General features: G+C 44.9%; 1 protein-coding gene across 1 annotated transcript in view; it reads left to right on the top strand.

Annotated features, from left to right (window-relative positions):
• LOC115776945 (NACHT, LRR and PYD domains-containing protein 12-like) overlaps window positions 1–12529 on the top strand; it is a 42350-nt gene that overhangs the window by 16812 nt on the left and 13009 nt on the right. The window contains exon 7 of the mRNA XM_030724744.1: window positions 2099–2272. Coding sequence (XP_030580604.1) covers window positions 2099–2272 — 174 coding nt within the window. The remainder of the gene's footprint in view (window positions 1–2098; window positions 2273–12529) is intronic.

The following is a 12529-nucleotide window of genomic DNA, read 5'->3' as shown; positions in this document are numbered from 1 at the left end:
GACCTGAGACAGGACCTGACGGATGCATCTGGTCTTCACTTGATCCACCTGCTGTTCATCAAAGGCTCATCAGAAATGGAAGTGAAACGGGGAGGAAAGGCCAAATTATACAAGAACTGGACTGAAAATTATTAACAGGTCTGATGGAAAAATGAATCCAAATTTGAAATTTCTGGTGCAAATTATCTTCGATATGTCTGGAGGAGGTCAGGGCAAAGATACAACAATGAATGTCGACAACCATCTGTAAAACACTGTGGAGGCTTTGTCATGGTTTGGAGCTGCACTTCAGCCAATGGTGTTGGCAATCTTGTAAAATTGATACCACATATTTAACCTCTTGTACTGCAGGGATGCAACGATTCCTCAAGTAACTCAAATAATTCCATCCATCCATTCTCTTCCACTTATCCTGTTCAGGGTCGCAGGGGGCTGGAGCCTATCCCAGCTGTCATAGGGCAAGATGCAGGGTACACCCTGTACAGGTCGCAGCCTGTCGCACAGAGAGACAGACAACCATTCACTCACATTCACACCAATTTAGAATCAACAGTTAACCTAACCCCAGTGACTGCTGTGGGAGGAAACCCACGCAGACACGGGGAGACTGTCGAGCTGTCCTTCTGGCTGTGGGGCGCAGAGCTAACCACCACGCCACTGTGCTGCCAAAAAATTCTTGACACCAATTTGTTGCTTTGATGCTTCGTTTAAACTCTGCAGCACTCAGGTGTCACCCTGTAAGCACAGTGTTTCACCTGCATTAACAGCATTAAAGTTTTCTCTCACTGTAATGGATTTCCTTCATTTGTAAAAAACGACCCTTCAAGACAGAGTGGACCATTGCTGGCATGTTTTTTCATGTCTCCACTGCTTTCTGCTGTGTGTGTTTGTGTTTGCTGTTCTGAGAATTTTGCTATAACCACAGTTTGCTAGTGGGTGCCATCATTAGCACTAGCGATTGCCCCCCCTCCCCCCGATCAGTACCCCGGGATCTCCGTCAAAATATCTTTTATGCTTTAATCACTGATTAAAGACTAAAAATAGACCTTCAGTAGAAACCTATTTAGGAGGATGCTTGTGAATAAAAAGAATTACAATATTGAGCTCATGCAGCCCCCAGTTTTCCAACAGAAACACTGATAACACAACAGCAGCAGCTGCTTTATGTGCTGTCTGTCTGAACACATGCAGTTAGCACAAAGAGGCGGAGCCATTACTGAGACGGTGAGCTCAGGTGGAGCAACAGGAAACATTTTTCTAGCATCCAAAACAGCAGTGCTTTTTTTCTGTAACCACCTTAAAACCTTTACTGGGAAACAGCTGGAGGTCCTTCATCAACCACCTGATCAGCAAATGAAGAACAGAAAACTTTGTAGCTGCTCCATCCACCCTGTTTGTTTCACACAGAGAAAAACTGCAGTATGGAAGTTAAAATATGCAGATGAATTGTTAATATAAAAAAGTATTTCTTATCCAGTTACTCAGGTAATTGATGGAATAATCGATAGAATACTTGATTGTTAAAATAATCAATAGTTGCAGCCCTAATTACTGTATTTTATGTATATTTGCATTTGTTTTAAAAATCACAGCAATTGTTTCTGATTTCCTTTGCAACAGTACTGTATATATTTTTATTGTCTAAATTCAAACATTACATTTTTATCACAAATATTTTTTCCAGACTGAATTTCTGTAACCTCTCAAAAAGAAGCTGTGAAGCTCTGTCCTCAGTTCTCAGCTCCCAGTCCTCTAGTCTGAGAGAGCTGGACCTGAGTAACAACAACCTGCAGGATTCAGGACTGAAGCTTCTGTCTGCATGACTGCAGAGTCCACACTGTACGCTGGAAACTCTCAGGTCAGATCAAGTGGCTTTGTCTTTTTTAATTAAAAATTATATAATAAAGGTATAATTTACCATTTTTATTCCTGTATATTTATAATTTAAATTACCCCCAAGTTAGAGTATATGGGTAAATTTTTAAAACCGTTTAACAGAAGTCATTGAGGAGTCCTTCACAAACCAAAATCTAGTAAGCTCTCATTGCATCATGAACACACAGTAACATTATCGATCTTTGTATTTATACTTCTTCAGACTGAGTGGCTGTAACCTTTCAAAGAGAAACTGTGAAGTTCTGTCCTCAGTTCTCAGCTCCCAGTCCTCTAGTCTGAGAGAGCTGGACCTGAGTAACAACAACCTGGAGGATGCAGGAATGAAGCTTCTGTCTGCTGGGGTGAAGAGTCCACATTGTAAACTGGAAAATCTCAGGTCAGATCAAAAAACATTTTGTGTTTTCTCTTTTGGTAAAAGTACCCAATTCAATATTTACCTAATAAAGTTCAGCTTTATCCTGTTAGTGTTCTATCTTAACATGTTTCATTATTTCTAAGTCACAGTTAATTACTACATTTTGGTGACCATTTAATAATAATTACACACTATTATTTGGGTATCAGGAAGGTATTAGTAAATATATTAACCTTTTATAAAGCCATATTCCACCTTATTATGTTATTTATAAACATAAATATGGGGTTAAAATGTTGCCCCAAATATTTTATATGATTACAAAGCTCATATATAAATGTTGGACTGACCATTTCTAAATAAAATGTTACATGAAGTACAAGCTAGTTATTTAGCAGCTGGTAAAGCTTCCTGCTATCATTTAGGAAGTCTAAGCAAATGATTAACAGAAGCATTTAGATGCACATTTACACATATTAAGATTATGTAAGAGCTGGTTGTCTGTGAGTTTAATACAGGTTTTATAAATCCTTATTTCATATTTTATTTGATGGCTATTTCAGGATGTTACTAGTTGTTAGTTAAGCATTTTGTGTGATGTCATCTGTAGTGAGGACAATCTATGAGTTAGGAAATATTTACAAATGAAACTGAGAAGTCAGCAGGACCTTGACACACACACACACACACACACACACACACACACACACACACACACACACACACACACACACACACACACACACACACACACACACACTAGTTTCACCTGTCTTCACAACAGAAAAACAACACAAAGTGATAAAGAACATACAAATATTTACCTCAAAATGGAAACATAACTCTGCGTTTAAGTTTGTAGGAAGAGAGAAAAATACGCACTGAGCAGCTGGAGGGAACTTAGCTTAAATATGCTGAAGCTTCTTCACTGAAAATAAAACATGAATAATGCAACAAGACAATAATGAATGTTCCACACAGCATCACAAACAGGTGTGAACTTAGTAAATGTTCTACCACATTAAACTGATAATATACTGGGGTGTAAGAGTTTGTAATTTCTTTAGTTTGATCCTCAAGTTCCCGTTTCCTCTGTAGCCAGTTAGCTAGCTTTAGTCAAATAAGCCACCATCGAATCAGGTTCATTTCCAAAGTGCTCCTGAATTAAATAAAGAAGTCAGGTCACCGTGGCCAGGCGCCCCTCAATCCATTCACTCAAAGTTTTCACTTTTCTCATTCCAGCTGAGTTCACCATCATTTAGAAACCACAAAAATACTGTCACTAAACATGTTATGAGTTTATTAATGAAGAATAAACTGTGTGTGTCTATGTGTGTGCTTATAAATCTCATACTAAGAAGGAGTAATACTTTATAGATTAATTATTTACTAATACCTTACTAATGCTTAGCAGTGTGTGATTTTTATAAAGTGTTACCTACATTTCTAGCCTGTTTACATAAGGCACTGAGTATTCCTTTGAAAACAAGGTTAAATATTGTAAAATAGTTACTCCTCACTGCATCATGAACACACTTTAATACCTGTATTAATGGTCTTGTTTATGATTTTTCAGACTGAGTGGTTGTGATCTCACAGAGAGAAGCTGTGAAGCTCTGGCCTCAGTTCTCAGCTCTCAGTCCTCTAGTCTGAGAGAGCTGGACCTGAGTAAAAATGAACTGAAGGACTCAGGAGTGAAGCTCCTGTCTGTTAGAGTGAAGATACCACACTGTGAACTGGAAATTCTCAGGTCAGGATTCTTTTTTTTTTTTCTGATGATCATTCAAAATCTGAATGATACACTATATTTCCAAATGTATTCACTCGTCTGCCTTCACACACATGAACTTGAGTAACATGCCATTATTAATGTATAGGGTTTAATATGATGTCAGCCCACAGCTGCAACTCTTCTATTAAGGCTTTCCACAGGTTTAGGAGTGTTTATGGGAATTTCTGACCATTCACACATCTGTGAGGTCAGACACTGATGTTGCAGAGAAGGCCCAGCTCACACTCATCGCTCTAATCCATCCCAAAGGTGTTTTTATCAGGATGAGGTCAGGACTCTTCACACCAAACTGGCTCATCCATGTCTTTATGGAGCTGCTTTGTAGTGATGTTGGAACAGGAAGGGGCCATCCCCAAACTGACCAAACCCTCAGCATCCTCTGACCCCACTCTGTGATTTTACGTGGCCTACCACTTCATGGCTGAGCTGCTGTCTTTCCCAGTCATTTCCACTTTGTTATAATCCCACTAACAGCTGACTGGAAATATTTAGCAGTGACTGGACTTGTTGCACAGGTATCATCCTATCACGGTACCACGCTGGAGTTCACTGAGCTCCTGAGAGCGACCCATTCTTTCACTAATGTTGGTAGAAGCAGTCTGCATGCCTAGGTGCTGGTTTATACACCTGTGGACATGAAAGTGGAGTGGGAGCCAGCAGTCATAGGGTACACCCTGGACAGGTTGTCAGCCTGTCGCAGGGCTAACACAGACAGACAGACAACCTCATTCTCATTCACATTTACACCTAACTCAGGTTAACCAATTAACCTAAGCCCACTAATTGCATGTCTTTGGACTGTGGGAGTAAACTGGCATACCCAGAGAGAACCCACACAAACACAGGAAGAACATACAAACTCCAGCCTGGATTCAAATTCAGGACCATTGTTGTGACTCAACATTACTAACTGTTGAACTGAGTGAGGAGATTTAACTTAGCTGTCTTAATGTAACAATCCTGCATAAAAATAGCAGGTAATGATAAACTTATTAGTGAAACATTGTACAGCTTTGTACCCAAAATTACATTTGAAACACACTGGTAAATATTACTCACTGTTTAAGAGTGCCCGGCTCACCACAACTTGGTACCTAAAACAGCTTCAAAACCTGCCCCCCCGCCCCGCTTTTTTTTTTTAAATACATGAACATGTCAGTCTTTTTTTTTTTTAGCCTGTGATGTCTGATGCTACTTTTCCTCCGTCAAGGAGCTGGTGCTGGTTCTGTTCCCAATGAATCTGAAACACTCAAGAACGGGCCCGCGTTCCCACCACGTTTCTGTGAACTGCTCCTTTACGTATGAGTGTGGGCGGGTCCTCGTCTGGACACGGAAGCCGAAGCGCACAAACGTGGGAGAACACGCTCCCCTTTCTGTGCTGCAAATACGTTTTAGGCTCCAAACCAAACTACTGCAGCATCTGTGTGCAGCACAGAGGGAAACACAGACAGCGATTAGAGCAAGACCACAAGTACGCACTTTGTGTCCTTTTATCTGTCATATGAACTGATACAAAGCAGCAAGTTCAGCCTTAGAGCCCAACCTAATTCACAGTCGTGAAAATCGCTTCACTTTTCTCATGTGATACACGTGTAATATGGTAGAAAACTTGATGTTGAGACGGCAGAGTCACGCCCTTCTGCCGCTTTCGTCACGTGTTCTTGGTTCGAGACCAGCATTGGGATAACAGGCTTCCTTCGTCCCGCTACCCCCGGGTTTGTGATGAAAGAAAGTAAGGTCGGAATTTCAGTTTCATTCTTAAAATTTATTAATCACCACACATAATACATGAAGGCCAAAAATAATGCAGAATTAAACAAGCATGCTTGGAGATTGCAATTAATATCCCTTACCACGTTTACACTTTTCTCATCCCAAAATGAACGCTGGCTGCAATCTATCTGTCTTTTTGCGCATCCCTTTTTTATGCCCCGGGGACCTGCCCTAATACCTTATAAGGAATTGTTTTCCCTCAGGGCCAACTCTCCTCTCTCAGTTATGCGACCCCCACTCCTCTTCTGCCTGGTGTAAGCAGTGGGAGAAATACTCCTCCTCAGACTTCTTACCCTTCTTTCCCTGATCAAAATAATGCACCTCCACGCTGAGCCTTGCATTTCTGGCGGCAAGATGGCGGCGCGCATAGTCGCAGCGGCTCAGTGCTCTCCTTTTCGGTGCTGTGTGAAATTGTGTATGTTGTTATGTGTGCTTCAACTGTGGCTCAACACATCACCATTATGTCGGGCGGACATTATAACATACAGACGGCACGAACTCCTACATATAGGAGCACAAAGTGAGCAGGCGGTTATGGCTGACTTCCTCCACTCTCACAACATCCCGGTGGACATCGCCAGACCACCTGGCTCTTTGTGGTTCATCATCCCTGTGAGGGGGGGTCGCAGACGGAGACGGCGCAGAGAAAGGAGGCAGAAAAGAGGCGGCAGAGCTGGCGTTTTGGAGAGGCTACGTAAACGGCCTCATAGACCTCCGTTACCCAGTGTTTTCCTCGCCAATGTAAGATCACTCCCGAATAAAATGGATGAGTTGAGACTGCTGGTGGCTACAAACAGGACCGTGAAGGACTGCTGCGTTTTGCTCTTCACTGAGACCTGGCTTCATTCATCCATTCCTGATGCAGCCATCGAGCTAGCCGGCAGGACAACGCACCGGCATGACAGAATGCGGACCTCCGGTAAGAGCAGAGGAGGGGGTGTGTGCTTGTATGTAAACAACAGTTGGTGTACAGACAGTATGACTGTGAACAGCCACTGCTCTCCGGACCTGGAGTACATGACTGTTAAATGCAGGCCCATCTATCTGCCCCGTGAGTTTACAGCTGTTTTGATCACTGTTGTTTATCTTCCCCCTGATGCTAATGCTAACTCGGCTGTTAGTCTCTTACATGACACGGTTTGCAGTCAACAGAGCAGATATCCTGAGGCTGTACACATCATTGCAGGAGACTTTAACCATGTCGATTTAAAGACTGTTCTACCCAAGTTCCATCAGCATGTTAAATGCCCTACAAGAGGGAACAGCACACTGGATAAAGTCTACTCTAACATCAAGCTGGGTTTCAGGGCTGTGCCACTGCCACATCTGGGCCAGTCAGACCATCTGTCCCTGCTTATGATTCCAGCATACACCCCCCTCAGCAAAACTGCTCTTTCTACATCTAAGACTGTTCAGACCTGGCCTGAAGGTGCCTCTCAACAGCTGCAGGACTGCTTTGAAACAACTGACTGGGACGTATTCAAGCACCAGGACCTGGAGCAGTATACCTCGGCTGTTCTGGACTACATCAAGTTCTGCACCGACACTGTAACTGTGGACAAGAATATCCGGGTTTTTCCAAATAGAAAGCCATGGATGAATGGAAAGGTGCAGAGCTTACTCAGAGAGAGGAACATCGCCTTCAGAGCTGGTGATGGGGCGCTTTACAGCGCTGCCAGAGCCAACCTGAAGAGGGGCATCAGGGAGGCCAAGGCTGTGTATAAGAGGAGGATTGAGGACTGTTTCCAGAGCCACGACTTCAGGCAGGTGTGGCAAGGGGTTCGGCATATTTTGAACTACAAACCCAGCCTGTTAGTTGATCAGCGTAACATCAATCTGGCAGAGGAGCTGAACAGCTTCTTTGCACGCTTTGAGGTACAGCAACCAGAGACAGCCATCCAACATCCATCAGCAGGCAGCAGCAGCATCCTCAGGCTGCAAGAGCAAGAGGTGAGGCGTATGCTGGAAAATGTGAACCCCAGGAAAGCTGTGGGGCCCGATGGTGTCTCTGGACGGATACTGAAGGTCTGTGCGGCTCAGCTGGCTGGTATTTTTACCAGCATTTTTAACCAGTCCCTGAGCCAGGCTGCTGTCCCTTCCTGCCTGAAGTCCTCCATTATCGTCCCCATCCCCAAGAAGAACACTATCAGAGGTTTGAATGACTACAGGCCAGTAGCACTCACACCAATTGTTATGAAGTGCTTTGAAAAGCTTGTCCGGGCTCACGTCATCTCCAGTCTCTCCCCCAGACTAGACCCCCACCAGTTTGCCTACAGAGCCAACCGGTCCACAGAGGACGCCATTGCCACGGCCCTCCACTCTGCCTTCTCTCACCTGGAGCAGGGGGGGAACTACGCTCGGCTGCTCTTTGTGGACTTCAGCTCGGCGTTTAACACCATCCTTCCTGGCAGACTGGTGACTAAACTGTCAGATCTGGGGATACCACGCTCCACCTGTCTTTGGATCAAGGACTTCCTGACAGACCGTTCCCAGAGGGTAAGAGTAGGTCCCCACCTCTCTTCAGCCATCAGCCTCAGCACCGGCTCTCCACAGGGCTGTGTGCTGAGTCCCCTACTCTTCACCCTCTACACACATGACTGCACCTCCATACATGCCAGTAACTGCATCATTAAGTTTGCGGATGACACCACTGTGGTGGGGCTCATATCAGGCGGGGATGAGTCAGCATACCGGGACGAGGTGCAGCGGCTGTCAAGGTGGTGCAGTGAGAATAACTTGATCCTGAACACCACTAAGACAAAGGAGATGGTAGTAGACTTTAGGAGGACAACACATGTCATTCAACCTCTGTTCATCGAGGGGGATGAAGTGGAGCTGGTTTCAGATTTTAGGTTCCTTGGAGTACATCTGCAGGATGATTTGACCTGGAGTATCAATACGACCAGCATTGTCAGGAAGGCCCAACAGAGACTGCATTTCCTGAGGGTTCTTAGGAGCAACCATCTGACCCAGAATCTGCTGGTGTCCTTCTACCGTTGCTCTGTAGAGAGCATCCTGACCTACTGTCTGTGCGTGTGGTTCAACAGCTGCACAGCAGCAGACAGGAAAACACTCCAGCGAATCATCAACACGGCTCAAAAGATCATAGGCTGTCCCCTGCCCTCCCTCCAGGAACTGTTCAATGCCCGCTGCCAGAGGAGGGCACAGAACATCCTCCAGGACCCTTCACACCCTGGACACTCCTTGTTTCAGCTACTGCCATCAGGCAGACGTTTCAGGACAATGAAGGCCAGAACAAACAGACTGAGGAACAGCTTTTATGCCAGGGCTATCATTGAACTGAACTCTGTGTGGTTTGGACAGTGATGTGGGGTGGTAGTGCTGACTGTGTGCGTGCGTTGGTGTGTATTGGGGCTAGATTCGTCTGTTAATTTACTATTGTGCACTGTATTTTAGTAATCATTTTTATCACTCATATTTTTATTATTTTATTATTTATTGTCTGAGGCACCTAGAAAGGAATGCATTTTAAATTTCGTTGTGCAACTTCTGTGTACAATGACAATAAAGATTCTGATTCTGATTTCATAAATCTGCAATAATCAATTCCCTCAATTCCCCCTTTTGAGCTCTTCTAGAGCTCACAATCAGTTGTAGGTGCCCCTGCGGGCTCCCACTCCAGCTCCTCTTAATCCATTCCAAGCAACAGCATCTGATATGCTGGAGGTGGGTCCTTAAACCCTCCTTCAATGGTTCTGGTGATACACCGAATACAGAGGAATCGGATGCAGAGCATGCAACAGCATCCACAAGTGACCAAAATTCCCTATGCTAAGTACTCCAAGCATGACCATCAATTTCCAGTTATCATACATTTTGCCAGTCATAATAAGTAATGTGTGGTGAGATTATCTGTTATTCTGATACTACTTGCAATTGTCTTTACGTCGATCTTCTATCTTCTGTCTTCAGATCCTCCAGCCGGAGGAGATCACGTTGCTTACTGAGGGTGGACTACCTCAGCCAGAGGCTCTACCTGGGGATTATTCTGCCCCGTGATTGAAAGAGCCTTGTTGGGGTCGCCAGCAGAGGACCCTTTCAACACGCTCTGGATTTCTTGAACCGTTCTTCCTGGTTCTTCTGCTGGAGCGCACTGGCTCCAGTGGTACCAGGTGTCTCCTTTTCCTTGTAGGCGCACAGCATGCGACGTTCTCTCGACCACCCGGTGGGGTCCTGTCCACCTGGGCTCTGACCACTTCCTCTTGATGACCTTCAGAAGGACCCACTCTGCTGTGTGTGGCTCCCCCTTTTGGCCTCCCGTCACTCCATCGTGCACCTGTGAGACAAAACCTGAGAGCAAAGCTTTAAGTTCATCAAAATATGATTTGTACTGGAAGTTGGTTATATGTTGCCCTTCCCCAGGAATAGCTGCTGTAGGGCCTGGGAACTGTCTACCTGTCAACAGTTCAAATGGTGTAAACCCTGTCACCTTGTTAAGTGAGCTCCTTATTTGTGACAATGCTATTGGAAGAGCGGTAACCCAATCAATTTTTAGCCAATTTAGTTTTTAGATTCTGGTTCATGCGCTCAACTTTGCCCTGAGATTCTGGGTGGTACACCGTGCCGAATTTGTGTTTGAGGCCTAAGGCTAATTCCACTGCCTGTAGGTCTCTGTTTTTAAAATGCCTTCCGTTGTCAGATCTCACTCTTCTCGGAAACCCATGTTGTGGTATGTAATGATTTATCAAACATTTGATCACTGTTTTACTGTCTTCATTTTTTGCGGGGTACGCTTCGGGCCATCCCGTGATCGATTTGACCATCACCAGGAGGTAGCGATACCCTCGAACTCTGTCAATCATGTCAGTGTAATCAATCACAATGTCTTCCCCTGGTCTTACCTGCAATGTGAACGCTCCCATGTGGGGTTTGGGTTGTACTTACCACAAATTTCACAGTCTCTTACCCATCTCTTTGCCATGTCAGCCAGGTAGGGGTGCAACCAGTGGCTCAAGTTCCTCAGAATTTGTTGTGCCCCCACATGTCCTGGCCCGTGGGCTTCTTCTATTAGACTTGATGTCAATTCTGGGGGAAGAATAGGTCGACCATCTGGTCCTCTCCACACACCTTCAGTTTCAGTGCCTCCTCGTTGTTTCCAAACAGTCTTCTCCTGAAGTGATGCTCTCTTTTGACAATCTTTGATCATATCAATGTCGATCCTAGGGAGTAGATCACTTACCTGTGAATGGCTCATCATCATTTGATGTCTAGGGGTGTATCCTGCTGCTTCTTTAGCTCGCTGATCAGCCTCCTCGTTTCCTTTTGCCACTCTGCTCCCTTCTCTGTCATGTCCTTTACATTTTATCACTGCCACCCTAGTTGATCCCTGGACAGCGTGGGCCAAGATCGCCATTTCTTCTGCATGCTTTACAGGGGTCATGGTTGCCGTTCGATATCCCGCTCTTTCCCATTGTTTAAGTTCCACATGCACAGCTCCTGCCACGTAGGCCGAGTCGGTGTAAATATTCACTTCTCTGTCCTTTGCATGTTGCACTGCTGTGATCATTGCTAGGAGCTCTGCTCTCTGAGCTCATGGTCTGTCTGTTAACTTCTCTGCTCTTACGACCTGATAACCTGTCTCTGTCTCCCTAACTACCGCATACCCTGCTTGGAGGTCTCCCTGTTTGTCTTTATAGCAGCATCCATCTGTGTACCAGTTTTTAGCGCCCTCTATCGGTTCGCTGACTTGGTCTGGTCTGATTTTTAGGTCTTCCAAGACCTTCTCTTGGCAATCATGTGGTTCTCCCCCTGAGATCTGGTCAGCCACGTTGATCCCTTGGTGTGTAAACACCAGGTTTGGGGCTTCCAGAATCTTGCTCAGTCTTCCCTGTCTCAGCGGAGCTAGTGTGAAAATCTGTGAGTTCACAAATGCTACCACACTGTGTGTTGTTAGGACCACCAACTGGTGTCCCATCACTATGTGTGCTGTCTTTTGAATGAGTTTTGCTATCCCTGCTGCGTGTTGTGTGCACACCGGGTGCCTTCTTTCTAATGGGTCCAGCATCACGCTTAGATACATTAGAATACACCTTCTCCCCCTTTGTTTCTGATACAGGACACCATTGACCATGTTGTCCTGTACAGAAACATCCAAGAAGAAGGTAAATGGTAAATGGTAAATGGACTAGCTCTTATATAGCGCTTTTCTACTCAGTCAGAGCACTCAAAGCGCTATTACAACATGTTTACATTCACCCATGCACTCCCATTCATACAAGCACTTCCATGTTTTTTGCTAAGCTAAGTGCTTTTAATTAACTATCATTCATACACATTCATACTCCGACGGGACGGTTGGAGAGCAACTTGGGGTTAAGTATCTTGCCCAAGGATACATTGGCATGTAGCCTGGAGTAGCCAGGAATCAAACCGCTGACCTTCTGATCAGTAGGTGACCTGCTCTACCTACTGAGCTACAGCCACCCCATAAGAAGGGAAATGCATAATCTGGGTGAGCCAGATCCGCTGCTCCCGCTAAGGATTGTTTCAGTTTTGTGAATGCCTCTTCTGCTGAGACTGTCCACTGGAGTGGGGCTGTAAGGTTTCTCATGCCCTTTTCTCTCACCATTTCTCTGAGGTGATTGGTCAGGTTCACAAAGTCTGGTACATAACTTCTACTGAACCCTGCAAGACCCAAAAATGATAACATTTGCTTTACTGTGGCCGGTTTTGGATGTTGCAAGATGGTTTGT

This window comes from Archocentrus centrarchus, unplaced genomic scaffold, assembly GCF_007364275.1.
Source record: "Archocentrus centrarchus isolate MPI-CPG fArcCen1 unplaced genomic scaffold, fArcCen1 scaffold_41_ctg1, whole genome shotgun sequence".
Taxonomy (NCBI): domain Eukaryota; kingdom Metazoa; phylum Chordata; class Actinopteri; order Cichliformes; family Cichlidae; genus Archocentrus; species Archocentrus centrarchus.
This window is presented reverse-complemented; position numbering and strand designations above follow the sequence as displayed.